Raw genomic sequence first — 26671 nt, 5'->3', positions numbered from 1 at the left:
ACATATCCGGTGAAAATGAAAGTAGAATTTGTGTAAAGTTACCATTTGTGTTTTGGTCGAACGAAGGTGTTAGTGTTACCTGGAGATCGACAAGAGAAAGTAGATGATGAAGCGTCATCAATGGAGGAAGAAGAATCTTATCTTATGTTTGTGGAGAACAAGTCATTATGAAGTGCTGTGAACACACTGTGTCAATCCAAGACACACACACACGCACACACACACACACGCACACACGCACACACACACTTCCCTTCCTCAGAGAGCACCACCAGGGAAATTCATTTACTTTGCGACGGCAGTTAAAGGAACGCCTCGTAAAGAAAAGTGCTTTATGTGCAATCAATAAGTGAACCATCGAGCAAGTGCAGAGTCCAGCAGGAGGTGTGGAGCGTCAGTGGGCGCTCCATTAGTCTGCTCGTCTCTTGAAGGACGCCTGTCGAAGGTCGAAGGAGGGGAGCAGGACTGGAGAAGGTTCTGGCCCGTCAGGACAGAACCTTCTCCGGATCTCCTCCCGAAGACCCGGACGCCTCGTCAGCTGCGACGGGCGGGAGGTGACGGCGCCGCGGCCGAACAACACGACAGGAAGTATCATCACAGGGTTAAACGACTCGGCTGAACTCTTTAAATTGGCAGTAATTTGGTTATTAGAGAGAAAACAAACGGGGCTCAGTAAGAGCGTCGGTTCCACGCTCGACAGCCGAGCGGTAATTAAGATGCAGCTCGGAGCGCACCGGCAGAAACGCCGCTGATTAATAATCCTGCGATAAGAGGTGATTCCCAAACTGCTGCAGCGGCAGATCCAGTCCTCCATCATGGTACCGGGTCATTAGTCACGCACTCTCTCACACACACAGAAACACTTACGAGCGCACACTAATGGACCTGCAGGCAGGAGGCGACTAAAACATACAAGTATAATTACACACACAGATGGAACACGCACACCGGCTCACACACATGAACATATGAACACAAATGTATCACTTACTGCCTCATAAAAACATGAAGATATCCACATATGTCCATATGTTGCTGGGAAAAAGCTGTTTTAAACTAATAACACAAACATACATTACACACTCTCCTGCACACACACAAACAAGCCTACAGGACAAACATGTACAAAATTAATAAACACAATATCATTTTGCCATCATCATTAAAAAAAACAAAAACACGCATATTAAAACGATCAATACACAGAGTCGCTTCCGTCGCTCCAACACGACGTCACATCCGCCCCAGATCTTATACTTCGCTTCGTGGAGAAAGATGAACAATCAAGAGCCGCTCCAAGTCAAACAAAATACAAGCTTTACGATCGATCGGACACACTTTGTCCCGGCGACTGTACAGGTCAATAGTCTCGGGAGAAAAGGTCCAGATCTGTAGAAACATTGCTATATTTAAGGCAAATTTACCATCCGGGAGGTCGTCCCTCTCCGGCCAAATGGTTCTTTCAAGTTCCCTGTGTCCCGATCCCCCGTAGAGAGACATCCTAATTTGTTTTCTTGTAATCTAATCATTCAAATGTTCTCAGGTGGGGGTTATCTTCTCTTCTGTCTTTTAGCCCCCCTTTCCCGGGTGTGTCTTGCTTCGTTCTTTGATCTACAATTTAAGGTGTGATTTGCAGATAAACAGATGATTTAAATAACTGGTGTCGTATCTAATCCTGATCCAAGCTTGTCTCGAACCAGTGAATCAGTGGAATGTTGATTGTGAATGTGTAGTCAAACGTTCGCGCTCTTAGATCAAGCGAGTGATTTATACTTTATATTTTGATTATCTTTTAGCATTAATTTAAGTATGGCGTATATGTATATAATAATTTTAATCTAACAATATTTTAGTTCAGTTGTTCACTATCACATGGAGGTACACATAAACACAAGCACAAATAAACACATTCAAAAGACTGACAATCACACACTAGTTGACAAACGTTTGTGCTCATTACTGACACACACTACACACTCGGCTACACACACGTGTACAAACAGCCCTCTTTGAAGCTGCAGCTTGATCTTCAGCACCTTTGTATGATAATGACTGTTGCTAATTAGCTTATGACCTTTAGATAGCGATGAAGGTCGGCCCCGGCGCCACGACCTTCTCCCCGTCCCTCCACCGCATCAGGACCGACTCACCTGTCTCACACCTGCCGCCGGTGAAGCCCTGCTGACACACACAGTTGTTGGGCGAGAGGCAGGTCCCGCCGTTCTGGCAGAGTCCGTCACACATGGCTGCGGGAGCGACACGGAGTCGTTAGCGAGCAGGACTAATGATCGCGTGACGTCATCGTTAGAACTGCATTAGTCAATGTAACGAGGCAACGAGACGTCACGTCGTTTTGGCTGAAAACACCATCGTTCTTTATTCCTGCCACAAGCTCTTTTATTACATATTAACATGACCAAACCTGCTCAAATGTCATTTGTTAATGTTGTTGTTCAAGAGTTTGGGTAAAAGAATGTCATTTAAGATTTAATTCAGGTGAAGTTTATGTGATAAACAGGTTTTGAAGAGCATAAGTGTCATGAGTCTACATGTTCCTCCTTGTGTTTCCGCTTTTATTGTGAAATCCGCTCCCTCCTGTGTCTGTGCTAGTCTTACTTCCTCCTGTCTGAGTAGTGATTGGTCCAGCCGTGTCTTGTTAGTCCCGCCCCCAGCTGCTGCTGATTGCTCCCCTGTCTACTTAAGCCTCCACTCCCTGTCACGTCCTTGTCTTGTCGTAACCATTTTCTCGAACCCGTATCCTGCCTCTAAGTATTCCTGCTCTTACCCTGTCCCGTACCTTGTCCCAACCAAGACTCTTTCCTGCCTGTTTTGTATTCGACCAGTTTCTGCCCCTTGACGCCGAGTTTTCCTTACCCTTGCTATTGTCTTTCGTTGCAGATTACTGGACTGTTGCCTCTGCCTTCCCCACGGAATAAACCAAGTCTATGCAAACACCTCGCCTGGGTTTCTCTGTTCTGCAGCGTGACTATATGGATCCTTAGACGATGCTAACAAAGATAATATACATCTTATGTCCGATTCGCACAGGATAAGTATGACCTGGAGACGTCTGGTAATTTGTAATAATTCTGGAGAATGTCTGAGTTTTAATCCCGTCATGTCTTTGATTTTTAATGTTATAATTCCGCCGCAAATTACCTTCTGTAAATCACCAACTACACACGTCGGTGATAATACTAGTCCCGTGTGAATCCGAATGTCTGTGTTTGTAGTTTTAAATGCTGCATATATATCACTGTAACACACTTCTAGACACTCGCCATTGTGTTCATATTTACTTCCGCTGTTTTATTTTGAAGGGGTTTAAAGGAAGTAGATGTAGTTCGTTGTCGTCGGGGGTGTGTTCCACATGACGAAAGTAAAGAAGACGTGCGCGCTGCACAGCTTCAAACTAAGTTGTCGTTGTTTCCCTCAGGAATACACTCGGTTACACTACTGTGTCTCTTCTGTCAGAATAATGTTGGGGCACATTTATGTGCAGCTCTCGCTGTTGAGCGTCTGCACAAGTTGAGAAACGAAAGAAAATAAACGATTGTTCACTTTATCTTCTCTAAACGAAGAACGCTTGGTTACACTAACTTTCTATTTCAGTAATTTCTTTTTTTACATGTGTATCTCTAGGTAATGTCAGTAAAAATTACTATTTTACAGACGTCGCTTATCCCGTGTGAAAGAACTTAAAATAACACAGAGGAGGTCATTTACAAACACAGAGGTCCCTCAGGTAATAATTCCCGTGAGAATAGGGCTTCATATAGAAGACTTGATGTGGTGACGGTGTCAAAAAAGGCTAGTGGTCAATAAAATCAATATTTTGCTTTCATGTGCCAGTTGAGTATTAGTATCTTGGGTTCTACCTTTGCAGACGGTTCCGTTGCCAGTGTATCCAGGTTTGCAGGAGCAGCTGTGGCCTCCGACCATGTTGAAGCAGAGCGCGTTCTCGTCACAGGTGTGAAGTCCACTCGCACATTCGTCGTGTTCTGGAGAAGAAAAACATTTGTTCTGGTCTCTGAACACAAGTGAAGGTTCTCTGGAAACATGAGTCTGAGGTGTGAACATACATCAAGAAGTTTAGAGTTAAGTTCTGGTCTACTTTAGGACAACAGTGCATCATCATGACCTGAAAAAACAGTTTCTCTGAGCTCAATATTTGATCGAACGTCGGCAAGCTTAGGAAAATTCAAGGTCAAATGAGTGAGAAAGTTCTAGACAACAAAGCAGCGAAGTCTTCAAAAGTTTTCCAAGAGCGATTCGCTCCTCAAGAGGATTAGGTTTTGCTTGAGTTTTCAGGGACACACGAAGGGTACTTGTTCTCTCTTCGCCGTCGGAATCCTTGACAATGTTTTTGACATGTTTTTTATGCGAAGGTTGAGAAACAAACAGTGATGCAGTCCATTTGGAAATATACCCAAAAACACAACTTAGAATTGTTGTCTACAAAAGTAGAAGAAACTTTATGCAGAGAAACCAGCGCCTCCCGCTGGACTCGTTCACTCGCAGATGTTCAAACAACTGAATCTATTCTCTGGTTTTTATTGTCTTTTACACGCAATACATCCACTGTACCTCACTGGTGTGTGTGTGGTTTTTATCCAGAGAATTTAGTGTGTTAGCTCATGCTACATCTAACATGTGATGCTAACACGCTCTGATCAACGCCAGTGCTAATGCTATGTTAACACTACATTAAAGTGATTATATGTGATTTGAAGTTTAGCGACACTAGTGGACTACAGTGGTAGTGTTTAGCTCGACGGGAGACTACATTTCCCATGAGCACTTGCTAAACATGGCAAAAGTTTCCATGTCCCGGTTTGTATCAGTTGATGAATGTTGTGTTTCTAGACTTTATTGATGAATGAAGGATGAAACTGATGAGGTAATGAATCATTGTAATGAAATATGATATGACGGCTTTGAAAATAACATAACTTTAACTTTGTTTTTGTTTGTAAATAACATAACTTTAACTTTGTTTTTGTTTGTAAATAACATCACTTTAACTTTGTTTTTGTTTGTAAATAACATCACTTTAACTTTGTTTTTGTTTGTAAATAACATAACTTTGTTTTTGTTTGTAAATAACATCACTTTAACTTTGTTTTTGTTTGTAAATAACATCACTTTAACTTTGTTTTTGTTTGTAAATAACATAACTTTGTTTTTGTTTGTAAATAACATAACTTTAACTTTGTTTTTGTTTGTAAATAACATCACTTTAACTTTGTTTTTGTTTGTAAATAACATGACTTTAACTTTGTTTTTGTTCGTAAATAACATAACTTTAACTTTGTTTTTGTTTGTAAATAACATGACTTTAACTTTGTTTTTGTTTGTAAATAACATAACTTTAACTTTGTTTTTGTTTGTAAATAACATCACTTTAACTTTGTTTTTGTTTGTAAATAACATAACTTTAACTTTGTTTTTGTTTGTAAATAACATCACTTTAATGTGTGCATGTTCACACAATCAAGAAAAATAAAAATCACACAAAACACCACAAGTCACAGTATACGAGTCATTCAATATATATCTTTTGTTTATTAAAAGTCGAGAAGTTTAATTGTTAGTTTAATTCAACATAAATGAATAATAATAACTTACAGTACAAATTATTAAAATGATAAGATTATATCTGCTTTTGGTCAATTTGACTTAATGATGGGAACATGTTGAAATAAAGTGTTTTCTATTAAATTAACTTATTTTCAACCACTGTACGCGTGACAAAGGAACGTAAGGATTCAGACAGAAGTCTGTGGCAGGAACTGGACTGAAGAGTGAATCACGTCCGACATTAATAAACATTCAAAGCTCGTGTTTTCAGCTGCGAGACCATCAGAGTGAGATAATGAACGTCTTGTGAAACTGAAGAAATAAGAACCTTTGTGCCTGAGGTTCAAACAGAGACGAGCTCTGCTGGTCTTTCTCAATCGTACACAATTAAAATGTGCGTCTTTGAACAAAGACCTGATTTCTCGTCATTGTTTCAAGTGTTACGTCAGATCCGTGGACCTGATGTTCACTGTGTAAGTAAGTAAGTCATTTGTATTTATAGAGCGCTTTTCCAGACCAGGGCCACAAAGCGCTTAAACAATCAAAACAATATTCAATAAAGTATATACTTTAAAGGTCAAGATAACACTGAGAACACAACAGGAGTTCCAGAAAATCAAGGAAAAGCCTAAACATATAAAACGTCTTAAGATGTTTCTTGAAGGAGTCAGTAGATCATAAAGCACAAAGAGAGAGAAGATCGTTCCAAAGCTTAGAAGCAACAGTCTGGAAGGATTTCTCTCCTCTGGTCCTGAAGTTCAGGAACCATCAGTAGATTCTGATCCACAGACCTCAGAGCCCGAGCTGGGGTGTAAGTCTGGATCAGATCACTGATGGAAGGTCTGACCATGAATAAATCTGAAAGTAAGAAGCAGAATTTTAAAATGATCCTGAAAGAAACTGGCAGCCAGTGAAGAGTTTGAAGGAGAAATGTGAGTTCTTCTACTAGAGCGGCTCAGAATTCTGGCTGCAGAGTTTAGTATGAACTGCAGGCGAGACACATCCTTCTTGTTAAGATGTGTTTAATATTCTCCAAAGTTTTCTTTCTTTCATGCACGATCGACATAAAAGTTTTTATTTCTTCCACCAGGTATGACAGGTACATCACCAAAATGCTACTTTCACTACAACATTTGTCTCTGTGAGATCCCACGGAGCACATAAGGGTCCAGTGGATGGTCGGGCTGGACCTCCCCACTATAATGAGGTTAAATGTCAATCACCGCAGAAGGAGCTTCGGGAGAACCTGCCGCACCGTTCGCTGCAGGAGCTCAGAACACGAGTTATGATCCGGCTTGTTATTGCCATCTTGTCCGTCGACTTATTACAGATATTCTTCTGAGCTCATCCTGTTCACAACATCTGCAGGCGGCGATCAATACCATCCTTGTAGTTCGAGCCGTCTGGTGTTTTTCTCTCCCACAAGAGTCCGTTTTCTCATCAACCGAACCTGTTTAACATCACAGCGTTCACTCCCACACTCTCTGAACCTGTCTTTTTGAAACGCCACCCTAGAGTCGCACCAAACCCACAGTATTTTTAGACAAAAGTTGTGGATTTCTCCCGGTGTTTCTAGGGTTGCGTGTTCTGAGAGACGACAGAAGACTCGTCCTGATGAAACCGACACCGTTGTGAGAGACTTTACCCCCAAAACTTCAGCTGCAGCCACGACGGATAAACAATCAATTATGTATAGACTGTCAGTGAGGATGAGTCTGAAGCCATCGGTCCTCCTGCCTCACTCTGGCCTGGTTTGACTTCAGGACCAACACTTTCTGTGCTTCAACCAAACGCTATTTAGTTCCTAACATACATGTCCTTATGTATGTCAAGATTAAACCACACCTGCAGTCCGTCTTCTGTCGCGGCGTATCTACGGATCAGAGCCGGTGTAGCTACAATATCGTCCCCCCTACAATATCGTTCCCCCCTACAAAATCATCCCCCCTACAATATCGCCCCCCCAACAATATCATCCCCCCTACAATATCGTCCCCCCTACAATATCATCCCCCCTACAATATCGCCCCCCTACAATATCGCCCCCCCAACAATATCATCCCCCCTACAATATCGCCCCCCTACAATATCGCCCCCCCTACAATATCATCCCCCCTACAATATCGCCCCCCCTACAATATCATCCCCCCTACAATATCGCCCCCCTACAATATCGCCCCCCCTACAATATCATCCCCCCTACAATATCGCCCCCCCTACAATATCATCCCCCCTACAATATCGCCCCCCTACAATATCGCCCCCCCTACAATATCATCCCCCCTACAATATCGCCCCCCCTACAAAATCATCCCCCCTACAATATCGCCCCCCCAACAATATCATCCCCCCTACAATATCGTCCCCCCTACAATATCATCCCCCCTACAATATCGCCCCCCTACAATATCGCCCCCCCAACAATATCATCCCCCCTACAATATCGCCCCCCTACAATATCGCCCCCCCTACAATATCATCCCCCCTACAATATCGCCCCCCCTACAATATCATCCCCCCTACAATATCGTCCCCCCTACAATATCATCCCCCCTACAATATCGCCCCCCTACAATATCGCCCCCCCAACAATATCATCCCCCCTACAATATCGCCCCCCTACAATATCGCACCCCCAACAATATCATCCCCCCTACAATATCGCCCCCCTACAATATCGTCCTCCCTACAATATCGTTCCCCCCTACAAAATCATCCCCCCTACAATATCGTCCCTCCTACAATATCGTTCCCCCCTACAAAATCATCCCCCCTACAATATCGCCCCCCCCAACAATATCATCCCCCTACAATATCGCCCCCCTACAATATCGCCCCCCCAACAATATCATCCCCCCTACAATATCGCCCCCCTACAATATCGTCCCCCCTACAATATCGTTCCCCCCTACAAAATCATCCCCCCTACAATATCGTCCCTCCTACAATATCGTTCCCCCCTACAAAATCATCCCCCCTACAATATCGTTCCCCCCTACAATATCGTCCCCCCTACAATATCGTTCCCCCTACAATATCGTTCCCCCCTACAATATCGTCCCCGCTACAATATCGTTCCCACCTACAATATCGTCCCCCCTACAATATCGTCCCCCCTACAATATCGTTCCCCCCTACAATATCGCCCCCTTACAATATCGTCCCCCCTACAATATCGTTCCCCCCTACAAAATCATCCCCCCTACAATATCGCACCCCTACAATATCGTCCCCCCTACAATATCGTTCCCCCCTACAAAATCGATCCCTCCTACAATATCGTTCCCCCCTACAATATCGTCCCCCCTACAATATCGTTCCCCCTACAAAATCATCCCCCCTACAATATCGTTCCCACCTACAATATCGTCCCCCCTACAATATCGTTCCCCCCTACAATATCGTCCCCCCTACAATATCGTTCCCCCCTACAAAATCATCCCCCCTACAATATCGTTCCCCCTACAATATCGTCCCCCCTACAATATCGTCCCCCCTACAATATCGTTCCCCACTACAATATCGTCCCCCCTACAATATCGTTCCCCCCTACAATATCGTCCCCCCTACAATATCGTCCCCCCTACAATATCGTCCCCCCTACAATATCGTCCCCCACTTCCTACGTGATGACGTCACTCGCTGCATATGCAAACGTCTCTTTAAAATATTTTTTATGGTTTAAATAAACGTCAACAGAACGTTTACATGATACTTTTTACCTCATAAAACATTTATATCGACAAGAAGACGATCTTCGTCAACATCATCACTTTCTTTCATTTCCTGCTCTGACGATCATGTGACTTTGACACCAACAGGAAGTGCTACATGTGACGAAGCCGCTGATTGGCTGAAGCTGTTTTACTAATAATAACACACAACTGTACAATGAAATACAAACATTCCAGTTCAGAAATAATTAGCTTATGTACATTTAATAATTGATTTAAATCTGGAAAATAGATTTAAAACTAAATAATTACTGAGGTGTTTATAAACAGGTATAATGAGTTATAGAAAGAGGAATATTCTAACATTTTTGTTATTTGAAAAGCGAATTATTTCTGAACTGGAATGTTTGTATTTCATTGTACAGTTGTGTGTTATTATTAGTAAAACAGCTTCAGCCAATCAGCGGCTTCGTCACATGTAGCACTTCCTGTTGCTGTCAAAGTCACATGATCGTCAGAGCAGGAAATGAAAGAAAGTGATGATGTTGACGAAGATCGTCTTCTTGTCAATATAAATGTTTTATGAGGTAAAAAGTATCATGTAAACGTTCTGTTGACGTTTATTTAACACATAAAAAATATTTTAAAGAGACGTTTGCATATGCAGCGAGTGACGTCATCACATAGGAAGTGGGGGACGATATTGTAGGGGGGACGATATTGTAGGGGGGACGATATTGTAGGGGGGATGATATTGTAGGGGGGACGATATTGTAGGGGGGACGATATTGTAGGGGGGATGATATTGTTGGGGGAACGATATTGTAGGGGGGACGATATTGTAGGGGGGATGATATTGTTGGGGGAACGATATTGTAGGGGGGACGACATTGTAGGGGGGGGTGATATTGTTGGGGGAACGATATTGTAGGGGGGACGATATTGTAGGGGGGGATGATATTGTAGGGGGGACGATATTGTAGGGGGGAACGATATTGTAGGGGGGATGATATTGTAGGGGGGAACGATATTGTAGGGGGGATGATATTGTAGGGGGGATGATATTGTAGGGGGGATGATATTGTAGGGGGGACGATATTGTAGGGGGGATGATATTGTAGGGGGGACGATATTGTAGGGGGGAACGATATTGTAGGGGGGATGATATTGTAGGGGGGATGATATTGTAGGGGGGATGATATTGTAGGGGGGATGATATTGTAGGGGGGACGATATTGTAGGGGGATGATATTGTAGGGGGGATGATATTGTAGGGGGGATGATATTGTAGGGGGGACGATATTGTAGGGGGGACGATATTGTAGCTACACTGTAACCCACTGGCGTGCTCACGACTGACCCGGCGTCTCGTTAATCTCAGCCAGACCGACTCGGACCTGGAAACGCCAATTTCAATATGAGCGACCTGGATTCTGCTGACCGTGCAATTCATTAATTGCTGAAAGCAATTGAGAATAAAAAGCGCTCGTATATCACATGAATATACTTTGTCAGTGAACAGTACCAGGAGGGGGGGGTTGGGTTGGTGTAATAATTCTTCGATGTATGCAGAGAAACCAGCGCCTCCCACTGGACTCGTTCACTCGCAGATGTTCAATTGCTATTAAAGCACCCGGACATTGTTGCAGCTGCAAGCAAAACAACTGAATATATTCGCTGTTTTTTATTGTCTTTTACACGCAATACATCCACTGTACCTCACTGGTGTGTGTGTGGTTTTTATCCAGAGAATTTAGTGTGTTAGCTCATGCTACATCCACCATGTGATGCTAACACGCTCTGATCAACGCCAGTGCTAATGCTATGTTAACACTACATTAAAGTGATTCTATGTGATTTGAAGTGGAGCGACACCAGTGGACTACAGTGGTAGTGTTTAGCTCGACGGGAGACTACATTTCCCATGAGCACTTGCTAAACGTGGCAAAAGTTTCCATGTCCCGGTTTGTATCAGTTGATGAATGTTGTGTTTCCAGACTTCATTGATGAATGAAGGATGAAACTGATGAGGTAATGAATCATTGTAATGAAATATGATATGACGGCTTTGAAAATAACATCACTTTAACTTTGTTTTTGTTTGTAAATAACATCACTTTAACTTTGTTTTTGTTTGTAAATAACATAACTTTAACTTTGTTTTTGTTTGTAAATAACATAACTTTAACTTTGTTTTTGTTTGTAAATAACATCACTTTAACTTTGTTTTTGTTTGTAAATAACATAACTTTAACTTTGTTTTTGTTTGTAAATAACATCACTTTAACTTTGTTTTTGTTTGTAAATAACATAACTTTAACTTTGTTTTTGTTTGTAAATAACATCACTTTAACTTTGTTTTTGTTTGTAAATAACATAACTTTAACTTTGTTTTTGTTTGTAAATAACATAACTTTAACTTTGTTTTTGTTTGTAAATAACATCACTTTAACTTTGTTTTTGTTTGTAAATAACATAACTTTAACTTTGTTTTTGTTTGTAAATAACATAACTTTAACTTTGTTTTTGTTTGTAAATAACATCACTTTAACTTTGTTTTTGTTTGTAAATAACATAACTTTAACTTTGTTTTTGTTTGTAAATAACATCACTTTAACTTTGTTTTTGTTTGTAAATAACATAACTTTAACTTTGTTTTTGTTTGTAAATAACATAACTTTAACTTTGTTTTTGTTCGTAAATAACATCACTTTAACTTTGTTTTTGTTGATAAATAACATAACTTTAACTTTGTTTTTGTTTGTAAATAACATAACTTTAACTTTTGTTTGTTCAGTGCACAATTCAGGGTTCAGCGTTGAAATGTTTTGAATTGAATCATCGACATGTATTCAAAATACAATGTTCTGTATGGCAAAGATAAAGTATACAGAACACAAACTTTGGATTTTATAAAGTCCACCTGGAAAGACACCAAAAAGAGTAAAGTAACCAGGTTACTAGCACATGCTAGCTATGTTGAGCGTGAGCACATACAGCTTTAACTTAGCCGTGCTAACAGTAAGAGCTCCCACTAGAACGAGAGTGCTAAGACAAAACACTGCTAAGTTAAGGTTAACCATGTTGACTCTTAACTGTCCATGATAAAATCCTTCTTTTGTGTTAAACAGGTTAAAGATATAGATGTGTCAAACTTCTGAATTAAATTGTTCATTTTAATTCTATCAAGTTTGGCTCTGCTTGAATAAAGTTTGGACACACAGTTTACGACGCGTTGGTAAAGTTAACTGGATACTCAGTAGGTTCATTAGTTCAGTTATGGTCTGAAATGCTAACAGTTAGCTTCAAACTATGAAGTCAAACCATGCAGGAAACGTTCACAATAACTTGTGGACGTTTACTTTCTAAGCGTTCACTTCCTCAACACTGCATTCTTAAGTTGCAAGTATTCAGAATAAGGGGTAAAGATGTGTGAGCAGCTAAAAAAAAGTACGCAGAGACACGTAATTTCTTGGCGTAAACAAAGATGTTGCAATCTTCTTTTTCATTAATGACCCGAACATTCATTCAGAGTTTCTCCTCGTTTGCATCAGGACGCCCTCGTTCATCACGTCATTAAATTGCTCATCGTTTCTCTCTTTTTTTTTCCTGCGGAACTCATTTCCGAGCGTCACAATGAGGATTAATATTGCGGAATAGGGAGCGTGGAAGTACCTCATGCAGGTCGTATTTAAACGTCTCGGCGGCTCACACAGCTGTACGCCTCGTACCAGTCACTTTGTGTGATTAAAACGCGGCTCACGCAGCAGCTGGATGTGATGACTTCATCTCTCGCTATTTCACTTATTAAACCATCAGATGCCCGAGTTTACAGCCGCGCAACGCAGCAGATTTGCTCAATTGAACAAATGTACCGCGGAAAAACATTCACGATTCTTCAAGAGGCCGCGATACAAACATGCAAAGATAATAGAAACATTTTTTTACTATTGCTACTTGTCTTGAAGAGTCTTTAGAGGAGAATCAGAAACAAATCACTCTTCAATTTCCTCCCATCTGCCTTTTCTGGATCAATTGTTGACATTAATAATCTCTTTTTGCAACTCAGTCTGTTGAACGGTGTGTTATCACAGGTCATGATATCAACACCAATGAGTGAAGCTAGATTTTGCCAAACATAGAAATACTATTGAATACGTATTTAAAGTCAACTCGTGTGAAAACCCAACTCTCCTGACTCACATGTTTCAAATGTTGAAGTCTTAAAGGTGCAGTAAGTTCCTCATCATGACCATGTTATTACTTTATAAAGTTCTCCGTATGAAATATCAGCGAACAAGAGGGTACGAGAGCTGATCCCTTTATAACGTAATACAAGTGTTTTGAGTGGGCGGGGCTTAAGCACCTTTTCTAATGTTAATATTTCAATGAAAACAGAGTTTTGTACAAACAGACACTGATGATACAACAGAGGTCCAGGATATATTTAAGATGTAGCATTAATTATGTAGGCAGGTGTATCCAGGTGATGAGAGGAAGTCAAGGAAGGACACGATCTCACTTTAATGAAGGACAGAGACGTAACTTTAAGTGACAGATGTCGATTTTTTTATAGGCCCCGTTTATGCGTCCTGGACTCGGCCCAACATTCCCGAACCAGAACTTTAAATCACACGTGGTCGATATCGCAGGTATATTTTACGATGTCCTTCATCCTTGAGTGTAAAACAAAGTCTTTGACGACTATCGACAATCCTGATGGATGGAGAAGAAGAATCCAGGAGGTCGACGAGCGGCAGTAATGAACTATGATATCATCCTTCCACTCACAATGTCTTTGATGGTCCCTCACGATGTGTGTGTGTTCCATCTATCATTGAACACTGTGTACATCAGATCCTTCAAATGCTGACTCAGCAGCTCTACATCACAACCCTCACTTCTTCTCTCTGTAACATTTGTCAGGAGGTCCACGCAGGAAACTCACCTGTGCAGGAATAGTCATCGATCCGGATGTAGCCGGTGTGGCAGATGCACATGAAGGATCCTGGAGTGTTGACACACATGGTGTTCTCTCGGCAGTAGTGCTTCCCTTCGGCGCACTCGTCGATATCTGAGGAGAGATGAAGACAAAGAGCAGCCGAGGAGTTATCGACGGTGATCAGAGGATCCAACGCCACCGAAGAAAATCACAGTTCGGCCTCTTTTCTTCCTCCGGTACCCAGTCTGACTAAATATTGTGTTCACTGTGTGTCGACAACATTAAATAAATCTTCCGAACGTGATCATGTGACTCTAATAAAGGTCATGAGCTTCAGTTGTTGCAGAGCGTTTTGGGCCACGAGCCGTTTTGTTCAATGATGTTTGAGACTATGAGCTGGAGTGTAATTCTGTGTGTTTTTTTGTGGTAGTTTTTTTAAGTACTATACTACTTACCAAATTATTATGCAACATATATTTTTCCTAAATTCTCCAAAATGTTCCTTTGCCAAGTCACCATAAGGGTAGAGTTGAAATGTTAATAAACAGATATTTCCAATGAGAATCTAATTATTTTCAACACTAAAAAAAACAGGTCAAACACATCATAACATAGAGGCATTTGCTATTCTTGCATCTGTTGAACATGTGGACTTTTGGATAGTTTCCACTCACCCTCTTCTCGTTTACACTATTGTAAGATTTCATTTCATGTCTAAACCAGAAGGATGTGTCTCTCCTGCAGTTCATACTAAACTCTGCAGCCAGAATTCTGAGCCGCTCTAGTAGAAGAACTCACATTTCTCCTTCAAACTCTTCACTGGCTGCCAGTTTCTTTCAGGATCATTTTAAAATTCTGGTTCTTACTTTCAGATCTATTCATGGTCAGACCTTCCATCAGTGATCTGATCCAGACTTACACCCCAGCTCGGGCTCTGAGGTCTGTGGATCAGAATCTACTGATGGTTCCAAGCACACAGTTCTGGACCAGAGGAGAGAAATCCTTCCAGACTGTTGCTCCTAAGCTTTGGAACCATCTCTGTGTTTGATGATCTACTGACTCCTTCAAGAAACATCTGTGTTTGATGATCTACTGACTCCTTCAAGAAACATCTGTGTTTGATGATCTACTGACTCCTTCAAGAAACATCTTTGTTTGATGATCTACTGACTCCTTCAAGAAACATCTGTGTTTGATGATCTACTGACTCCTTCAAGAAACATCTGTGTTTGATGATCTACTGACTCCTTCAAGAAACATGTGTGTTTGATGATCTACTGACTCCTTCAAGAAACATCTGTGTTTGATGATCTACTGACTCCTTCAAGAAACATCTGTGTTTGATGATCTACTGACTCCTTCAAGAAACATCTGTGTTTGATGATCTACTGACTCCTTCAAGAAACATCTGTGTTTGATGATCTACTGACTCCTTCAAGAAACATCTGTGTTTGATGATCTACTGACTCCTTCAAGAAACATCTGTGTTTGATGATCTACTGACTCCTTCATGAAACATCTGTGTTTGATGATCTACTGACTCCTTCAAGAAACATCTGTGTTTGATGATCTACTGACTCCTTCAAGAAACATCTGTGTTTGATGATCTACTGACTCCTTCAAGAAACATCTGTGTTTGATGATCTACTGACTCCTTCAAGAAACATCTGTGTTTGATGATCTACTGACTCCTTCAAGAAACATCTGTGTTTGATGATCTACTGACTCCTTCAAGAAACATCTGTGTTTGATGATCTACTGACTCCTTCAAGAAACATCTGTGTTTGATGATCTACTGACTCCTTCAAGAAACATCTGTGTGTTTGATGATCTACTGACTCCTTCAAGAAACATCTGTGTTTGATGATCTACTGACTCCTTCAAGAAACATCTCAAGACACTTTTATTTGAGCTTTTCCTTGATTCTCTGAGACTCTTGTGTTTGTCTGATGTGTCTTGATATTTTAAGTATATATTTTATTGTGTATTATTTTGATTGTTTAAGTGCTTTGTGACCCTGGTCTAGAAAAGTGCTCTATAAATATTACTAACTTACTTGCTTAAAAAATCACAGCATATATCTTCGTCATCTTCAAACTAGACTCGCCGTAAAACTGGTCTTGGATCAGTAAATGAAAATCTTGAATAACAAAACAGGAAACACAAGGTTTGTTGTTGGTTGTTTTCCATCAGCTCTTGCAGCTTCAAGTGAAGCACGTTAATAATTGTTGAAAGCCTTCTGGTGGAATATCTTGATGAACAGAGCGAAAGAGATCAGGACGTTTCCGGGCAGTTATTAGGTCTATGGGCAACAACAGACGATTTATTAGATTCTGACGGTTCCGTAAATGGTCCTACGTTCACGTTGCTATGGAAACAGCCATTTCTGGCATCTAAATTGCAAAAGCTTCACAACACTGGCCGGTAAACAAAATTATCTTGATAACATGATGCAAGTCGAGGCAATTCCATGTAAAAGCAGTCAAACGGAGCAGCTCGCACTCGCGTGACCCGTCAGAGACCGAGAGATAAACCCGTCGACTCTGACATCAGCGAGACTCTCACCAGGCTGGAGGAGAAAGACTACATTTTAACTCCAGTAACCACAAGAGGGGGGAAACCAGAGCAACATCAATATTTCAGCTCGATCCTGACTCGACGCTCACAGCAGCCAACTCTAAATTTATAAAAGTTTGTACTTTCTGTGAAGTTCGACGACATAATCTCACAACTCTAAGTCGATCGGAAAAGATGTGAGATCTTTTTCTTTATGTTTAATTCCATTTCCTTTCACGTTATAAAGGAAAATAATAGTTCTACAACTAATTAACAGAATTGTTTTTAATGTTTTATACTTAAGGTTATTTATCGTGAAGCTAAAAGTTCCGCCGTGTGGTTGAGACTCAAACTAGAACCAGAGCATCTTGTCGTCGAATCCATCCTGGAGACGTCACTGAGACTTCACCTGAGGATGGATCAATAAATGTATATGTTTATGCCCTGAGCTAGCATCGCCTACTTTTGTCCGACTAATTAAATCGATTAAAAATTATTTTAATACAACATAACAATCTTAAATAACCACATTTTGAATGACCAGAGTAAAAAGTGTCTTTGTTAGTAATGACAGGTTTTTTATTCTTCTTAACAGCAGGAGTGGGATTTTAAAGATCACGGCAAGAAGGTTTCCAAACGGCTAAGACTGTATTTCGACGTTAACTAATTTGATATAGAAGAAAAACATAACTATGAGCTGAACAGATCCTCCCTCATCTTCAGACAGGAGATAAGAATGCCTACAGCAACACAAAAAAAGATTGAGAGTTGCTGTCAAATCTTGGTAAGGATGAGAAGGTTAGTCATCAACTACTTTATTTTGGAAGGTGCCACACACTTCCTGTACCTCTTCAGGCTCAGAGAATCATTCCTGGGATTCCTGAATGTCAAGTGAATATTTGATTTAATCATAGTGCCATCAGGGAATGTCCCAGTAAGCCAGGATCACAGGTCGCACTAGCAATCAAGTGGAATAGATCCTTGATGCTACAAACAAAACAATGTTGCATGTGTGTAACATGTATTCTACTTTACAAAGACAACAAAGGGAAAAGGGCGAGGCTAGCAATATTTTCACTTCACAAACATTATAACTAGTATGTCAAGGTCGAATCGCATACTTGTGTACTTAAACATAGTATTTTTAGTGCATAAGTGCGTCTCAATTCTTAGTATATAAATGTAGTGCTCCATACACACTAAATTGTCACTAAAACGCCCACAAAACAGTATGGATCGATGGACACTTTCTACACTAAACAACTCCATCTTAGTATCTTTTATATATATATACAAATATATAAATATATATAAATATATATATGACGTGTATATATATATACACGTCTTCGCTGCTGATACCAGTGTAAATATTTCGCCAATATTTCTCATATTTCTTGATCCAAACCAAACGTGCTGCCAGCAGGTGTCGCTAGTGTTCCTACAGCTGGTTGAAATCATCCTTAAATAGTAGTAGAAGAAGAAGCTGTCGCATCATTTCCTGTTAGTTTGTAGCAGCAGAGTTTGATTTGAGACATACTATCTGTGGAGGATTAGTTACTAGTTAGTACGTACACTATCCTGATGATACTAACTTCTAGTATACTAAGAGAAGTATGTTTGAGACATACTATCTGTGGAGGATTAGTTACTAGTTAGTACGTACACTATCCTGATGATACTAACTTCTAGTATACTAAGAGAAGTATGTTTGAGACATACTATCTGTGGAGGATTAGTTACTAGTTAGTACGTACACTATCCTGATGATACTAACTTCTAGTATACTAAGAGAAGTATGTTTGAGACATACTATCTGTGGAGGATTAGTTACTAGTTAGTACGTACACTATCCTGATGATACTAACTTCTAGTATACTAAGAGAAGTATGTTTGAGACATACTATCTGTGGAGGATTAGTTACTAGTTAGTACGTACACTATCCTGATGATACTAACTTCTAGTATACTAAGAGAAGTATGTTTGAGACATACTATCTGTGGAGGATTAGTTACTAGTTAGTACGTACACTATCCTGATGATACTAACCAGTGCACTAAGAGAAGTATGTGGTTTGAGACACAGCTCTGGTGGTTTTTATGATCCTCCGCAGGTAAATAAATGAAGGAAGAATAATTAATCGAGTCTAAAGTCACAAACGCCACACCCGCCTCTGAATAGGTTGTTTTGCAGAGCACTTGAGGCAGAATTGGACTGGATCCTCGCGCCGTGGCGTCCTTGGATGCAACAGAAAAGAGTCGTCCTTTCAAGGCTGCGCCGATACTTTGCTGCCTCCAGTCATTCAAAAGCGTCAGGTATGAAAGGAAGCCGGCGGACAATCGAGCGCGTCCTTCAGTTGGCGAGTTCAGGCCGACTGACGGCTGTGATGGCAGGAAGACAAAAGAGGGGAGGAGGACCAAACAGCAGAGAAGGGAGGACGACGAGGATAAAAAGACCAGATTTTCATTTTCTGTAGCCGTGAGTAGAAAGCGGTAAAAAGGAGGACGAGTTACTTAGTGTGTGTTCCACAGTCTCACACATTCCGGATACTATCATGCAAAACACCTTCTCTTTAAGAGTGAGGAACCATCGTGGGCTGCATGTCTGTGAGGACCTCATCAGTTCTCAGAACTCTTCAGACCAGATGCTACATGTCAGCCTCACTATTGACCCAGTACTCTTGAGACCCAACAGGAGCTCAAAGGAGGGAAATATTGGTCATAATACGTTTGCTGAGGTCGTATAAGATGGATTCTACGTCTGGTTGATGGGACTTAGAACCTTATGTTTGCAGTTGGACTCGAAGACCAGGTTGACCAGGAACGTCTCGGCCACGAGAAGCTCAGAGGGATCACGACAGTAATGATGAGTATTGTGTAGGTTAGATTCCAATACTGGTCCTGAGCTGATAATGTATACACCCAGAGCGAAAGCAGTTCTTCAAGAGTAGAAAACAAAACATTTTAAAATAAATTAAAATTGAGTGTTTTTCTATCGTAAAACGAGTTCAGGTGCAGACAGAAGAGTTGATAGATAGATGAGAGTCGGTGGCATAAATCCCTCTAATATGACTTTATATAAATAAGGTGTGAGACGTGCAGAAGACCAGGGACTAGAGAGCATCAGGAACTACAAGAGTTCAGTCTGGAGATGTCAAGCTTAACTTGATGGTGTTGGATTATCTCTTATTTTTCAGTTGTAAACTGTTGTCTGCAGAAGGAGGAGTGACCTGGTCACAGGAGTTTCTTCACCTGGAGTGGAACGAGTGGGTTTAATGTCTCGGTGTAGCTCTTCACTCGATTCATTTATTAGCCTGTGGTGGGACCTGAGCGGACAAAGACCCGCCGACTTTTAAGAGGAAACTTTTGTTTGTCCGAGGCTTTACTCTCCGAAACAAAACGCATCGGCAGGAGTTTGCTTCCACTTGACATTTGAAAGGCGACTGTTGAAGCTGCTGTGATTTACACCAGGGAAGGGTTTCTGGATCACTGCCACATCTACTATTTGGGTGACATTTCAGCAGGTCGGCGAGGTCGGCGGTGTGCAAACACACAGAGACGGTGTGTGTGTGTGTGTGTGTGTGTGTGTGAGGCGGCAGGTGGCCGCTCATCTCTGCACTGATCAGATCTAAGAACACATCATACTTCGTCGCTGCTGCCCCCGAGTGACCGTCAACAGCAGCAAACTGATTTATTATCTCCAATTGTTTTTTCATTTTAACTCGCAGGTGTGCGAACCAGTGTCTACACACATCAACTCACTCGGCACACATACAAGCACACAAATTAGACACAGCTGTCAAAACACACAATGCACTTCACCACACAATGACATTTGAAACTAAAACAAACAACACATGTACAGTTAATATATAGGCGACGCAAACGCAGACAAGCTAGTGAATGAAACACAACAAGCATAAATAGATACTTCACACACACAACAGCAAGTAGACAAATGGTGACATCATTGCAAAGATATAAACAAACAAAAAGACACACTATTTATAAAAGATAAAAATGCAAAAAAACACACATTAAAGGGCAACTAATGTATAAACCCAACGGACTGACTCACATCAGAACCACAATCCTTTATTAGGCAGAGGTGTGAAGATTCGACTCTGATCCGACCTGCAAGTCCACAGGTGATCTACAGCCAATCAGCTTCTCAGCTGGATCTTGTGGTGTTGGTGGACCACAAGGAGATGCACGAGGACTGGATGGACTTAACGATGGTCGTATAAAACTTCACCAGCATCTGGAGTCTGCAGACGGGGTTTCTTCAGCTGCCGCAGGAAGAACATCCTCTGCTGGGCCTCGAGGTCCTCGGTGATGGTGGTGCCATGGAAGCAAGGAGAAGTCCAGGATGGAGAAGGGGGTGAAGGAATAAGCCGGGGTGAGAGGCGATGGTGGGGTTCTGACTTTCCTGAAGACGACCATCATCTTCACAGTTTTCTGGGAGTTCAGTTCCAGGTTTTTGCATCTACACCAGGACACCAGCCGATCCACCTCCGTGTCCGAGGTGAGCCCAATGAGGGTGGTGTTGTTTAGGAACTTTATCAGTTCAACAGACTGATGGCTGGAGCTGCACACAGCCCTGAGGGGATCCGGTGTTGAGGGTCCAATTGTCCGAGACATTCGTCCCCAGCATCACATGCTGGTTCCGGTCCGTCAGGAAGTCTATGATCCACTTGCACAGGGAGTCAGGCATGTTTAGCTGGTAGAGCTTGTCTCGGAGTAGAGACGGGAAGATGGTTTGAAGGAGAGCTGAAGTCCACAAACAGCATAGGTTCCTGGGGAGTCCAGATGAAGTGGAGGGCCATGTTGACCCCTGGTCTACAGACCTGTTGATGGAACTGCAGTGGATCCAGGAGAGGGGCAGTACCAGGCCCTCAAAGGACTTCATGACTACAGACCTCAGTGCCACCGGCCTGTAGTCATCCAGTCCTGGTTTCTTGGGGACAGGAATGATGGTGGAGGATTTGAAACAGGTCCTGCTTCCTGAGCCGTCTGTGGACCTCCTGCTCCAGGACGTCAAATGCTGAAGTGTTCCTCTCCAAGATGAAGTCCAAGTCCCTCAACATGATGGTGTGTTGAAGCTATTACTTTATAAAGCTCTTCCCCGTCTGAAATCTTGGCGAACAAGAGGTTATCAGAGCGAAGACAATTATGACGTAATAATGGTCTTCAATGTAATCCCACCCGCTCTCCATCCTTTGGGGGTGGGGACTTGTTGACACACGCCTACAAACCTCTGTCCGACCAATCACAGCAGAGTGGGCGTGGTTGTGGTAAACAAGAATTATTCGCCATAAAATCGAGGCGTTTTCAGTGGGCGGGGCTTAAGCACATTTTCTAATGTAAATATTGCAATGAAAAGGAGGTTTTTCACAAAAACACACACTGGCGATTACAATAGAGGTACACATCACAACAACACACACACACAGATACAATAAAGGTCCAAGATCAATTTAGGAGACACATAAACACTAGTTGCCCTTAAGACAAAGTACTGATACACACAGACACACAAAATCCAGCCAAAGCCAACACTTGTATCTACACATTACTGAAAACTCTAGTACACACACACACAGAACTATTTCAACCTAACAAAGAAGGTCAACTCACAAACATTGATGAAAAAAAACAACCAAAAAACATACACACACAGAAGCATGTTAACAGTAACACAATCTGAAACATATTTGCGACGACAAACAGAACCACACAGCCCCAAATATATACATTTACAAACATGTACAGTACACACAAGCTTCGGGACACACATACGAACACCAGTGAACTCCAACGACAACACACAGACACACACAGTTTACAGTGTCAGGTAACAAACATTCACACCAGTGAAAACAAACAAGACAGCGCCACATACGCAGCCAATCAAGCGCACACAGACGCACAGTGGGTCAGGGAAGAGCCGAAAATAGCGATGAAATCACTTTGGTGTGAATTTTTCATGGGAGCAGCAGGAGAAAGAAGAATCCCGGGGGGGGGGGGGGATTCAAGCGCTGCTTCTCTGCGAGTGTGTGTTCAGGTGCACTAATGTGTGTGCACGTTTCCATAGTAACAATCATCTAAAAATGTTGTGGGACTGTCAGAGATTCGGGGAAACGAGACAAGCGATGATCGGACCGGAGCGGCTGTCGACGACGATGAACTTCCAGTGAACTTCGGCGAACATCACGACTCATCTGATCGTCGCCGGGACTCGACGGCGCGGGAGGCGTCCCGTTAAATATGGAACTAAATTGGGGTAAAAAACGCTGAGCTCATGTTTGCCTCTGATAATCCCGCTGAGACGGAGCCAGTAATCCTCATTATTTTCTCACAACACGCCATCGCTGCAGCAGCCGGGGCGGTCACATGACTCATCTGGTCCAGAATAAGTCTGCTGCTTTTGTTTCACTGCTGCTATTGTTGCCGCTCGTCCTCACCGTCTTCCTCGCTTTCACTCTTTCTTTCACTCGTTCTCGGTTCAAGTTCTTTCTTACGCCTCACTTGACTTTCACCCTTTCTGTTTGTCTTTTGCTCCTCTGTTCTTATCTTCCACACAATCTTTCTTTCAGGGGTTCTCTTGTCTTTGCTAACAGCCTGTTTTCTTTCTTTCTTTCTCTACCCTCTTATTTTTTCCTGACACGTCTTTCTCTAAATCTTGTCATTTTTTTCTATTGTGTGTCAAGATTTCATTTGTCACACACACACACACACACACACACACACACACACACACACACACACACACACACACACACACACACACACACACACACAACCAGACCACACCATGTATGAATTCAACTCTGCACAGTACAAATAAATAAAAAACATCCATTTATCTTGGTGAGTAAAACACAAAGAACTCTCCAGAATGAACATCAGTGGAAACGATGGATGTCAACTATTCATAAAACAAGGCGTGGAGTGACCAAGTGAAACGGGACTCGTTCAACCAGTCGTCACGACAAAAGAGAAGCACCGTGTCGAAGCGAGTCAGAAACTGTGTGTTGGGTTTGTCAATTGAAAACCATATTGTGTTCCTTCCTTTCATCTATCTCATCTCCTATTTAGTGTTTTTCTATTTTTTTTCTCTTTCGGCCTGTCTTAAATAATGATCTTGATCGTCTTTCAAGATGATTTACCAACTGTTACCAGAGCTTCTTGCTTTTCTTTCTTATTTTTTTGCTTTACTTTTGACCTTTTATCTGGGTCAACTTTCATTTTTGATGATCCTTTCCTGTATTTCAGTCTCTCTCTCCAACCACACTAGTGTTGCTTACTGTCTTTTAGAGCTGCACGATATTGGAAATAAGTGCGATATCAAATGCCAATGTTTTGAATTGCAATATCGATATTAATGCGATAATTGTTTCCGTGTGCAAATACTGTAGGGGAGGTCATGTGGTTTGTATAAGAAAAACAATGTGATATTTTCCTTTTGTTTATTTCTGCGCTTCGGTGTCGACATGATGGTAGAAAAATATCTCTTCTAACGCTCAGTCTCGCGGGACTTGCATCGGTTTCCCGTGAAACTGAGCGACATCAGAGAGGAGCCGCCGGCATGTCGTGATATCACCAAATCAATAATAAATCCACCTCCTTGTACACGCAAACATAACACTTTATAAATGACGCTAACAACTTAGCTCGTTAGCATACGGTGAAGACGGACAGGTTTGTTTGGAAGTTCACGATCTTATAAGAAAACAACTGAGACAAGATGAAAAGTTCTTACCATATGTTGCTTTAACAAAGGAGGTTGAAAGAGACGAGTGACTGGATCACTAGTGTTTGACTAGATCATAAGTTAGTATTACTTCATTGGATCACTAGTGTTTGACTAGATCATAAGTTAGTATTACTTCACTGGATCACTAGTGTTTGACTAGATCACAAGTTAGTATTACTTCACTGTATATAGTGAGCCAAGACACGTCGCCATAGCAACCGAGCCTAGCAAGCTGCGCCGCACAGTTCACAGACGGACGGAGACGTAAACACCAACGAGACATAGAAGTACAAATTGACAACTTTACAGAACGTGACACTGATTGGTCGAAGTGTGTATTTAAGAAATGCTTGATTTATACAATAAAAAAATGAGAAATGATCTACTAGTCTTTGATTTTTTAACTGTTTCACATCACACTCCTCTGGTCTTACCTTCACAATAGGCGTTATCGTCTCGCAGTGGGCGGAAGCCATCTTTGCAGGCGCAGTACTGACCGGCCTCCAGGTTCACACAGTCCGAGTGCTCGGTGCAGCCGTGACCTTCTGAGCAGAAGTCATGACCTGAGGAGGGCGACAAAGAGACAAGAGCTATCAATGTTATACGGTTTTACCTCTGTTTCACTTGGTATGAATGGGGTAAGTTTTGGCAAGAATGATGCGATACAATACATATGTGGATATATTGTTATTCTGTAGGAAAAACGTAGCATCGCCCAAGATCACGTGACTATTGAAGAAGTTGTAACTGCTTTTATTTGTTTTGAATTAAATAAATCCAAACATCATCTTAGATAGATTAGATAAATACTTTATTAATCCCTCTGGAGATCTGCTTCGGGAAATGAGGTAGTTGTCTTGAAAAGCTGCTTCAGTTGACAGTATCCTCTTGTCCTCAGTCATTGTTGGGATTTCATTGTATATGCAACAAAAACATTATGAAACGCTGTGAAAATTTGACTGTTGATTTTAAATAAATATGTAAATAAATTGATTTCATACTCACGTAATTTAAATATAAATCATTAAAAAAACTGCTTTAAAAAGTATGATTTGAACTAAAACAAGAAATAAATATATATTTTTAATATAGTAAACCATAATCATATTTTTAATATCGATACAACGCAGTTTCATAATATGTATGATGATAATATGTATCAATATTTCCTCACAGCCCTAGTTATAAAGGGGAACTCCTGACCTATAATACTCATTACCATAGAGAATAATGGGCACCCGCCCGATACATCAGAGCCCAGACCCCGATTGGAGTGTAGGGGAGATAAAGGAGTACATCAGCCTGAGAAAATATACCTGCTGGCAATCGCTGGAAAAAAAGAGGGCGAGTGAACGAGACCCAGAGGCTGGAAGATGGAGGAGGACTGACAAGGAACATACTGGAATAGAAGGTCCTCTGAGGATTCTTACACCTGCGCAACTGGAGGAACCTGAACTTCTCTGGGCCAATAACATGAATAACTGAATAATATAGTAATGAAATAAAACATCTGAACTAGGGCTGCACGATATATCGAAAAAATATTAATATCGCGATATTAGCATGTGCGATATACATATAGAAAACATGTGATAATTTATATTTTTTTTATAAATCAAGCATCTCTTAAATACACACTTCGACCAATCAGTGTCACGTTCTGTAAAGTTGTCAATTTGTACTTCTATGTCTCGTTGTTGTTTACGTCTCCGTCTGTCAGTGAACTGTGCGGCGCAACTTGCTAGGCTCGGTTGCTATGGCGACGAGTATATCCACGGAAGTAATACTTACTTTTTTTTACCATTTATAAAGTGTTATGTGTGCGTGTACAAGGATTTATTATTGATTTGGTGATATCACGACGCGCCGGCGGCTCCTCTCTGATGTCGCTCAGTTTGGCGGGAAACCGATGCAAGTCCCGCGAGACTGAGCGTTAGAAGTGATATTTCTCTACCATCATGTCGACACCGAAGTGCGGAAATAAACCAAAGGGAAATATCGCCTAGTTTTCCTCGGCTAAATTTTTAGGTGAAAGAAAAAAATATCGCATTAATATCGTTATCGCAATTCAAGACACCAATATCGAATATTGCACATATTTCCAATATCGTGCAGCCCTAGTCCCGATAAACAGACGTTCTGGGAGTCGAACAAATGTAGCTC

At 41.5% G+C, this 26671-nt stretch overlaps 1 protein-coding gene across 1 annotated transcript in view; it reads right to left on the bottom strand.

Annotated features, from left to right (window-relative positions):
• Positions 1–26671, bottom strand: part of nell2a (neural EGFL like 2a) — a gene marked incomplete in the record, with an annotated part of 97465 nt that overhangs the window by 23886 nt on the left and 46908 nt on the right. Inside the window, 4 exon segments of the mRNA XM_087797361.1 lie at positions 2151–2246; positions 3879–4001; positions 14203–14328; positions 24943–25071. Of these exon segments, the coding sequence (XP_087653487.1) occupies positions 2151–2246; positions 3879–4001; positions 14203–14328; positions 24943–25071 (474 nt within the window).

The sequence above is a fragment of the Callionymus lyra genome, chromosome 8 (genome assembly GCF_982586985.1).
Source record: "Callionymus lyra chromosome 8, fCalLyr1.hap1.1, whole genome shotgun sequence".
NCBI classification, from domain to species: Eukaryota; Metazoa; Chordata; class Actinopteri; order Syngnathiformes; family Callionymidae; genus Callionymus; species Callionymus lyra.
Note: the sequence above shows the minus strand (reverse complement) of the source record. Positions and strands in the feature narration are given on the sequence as shown.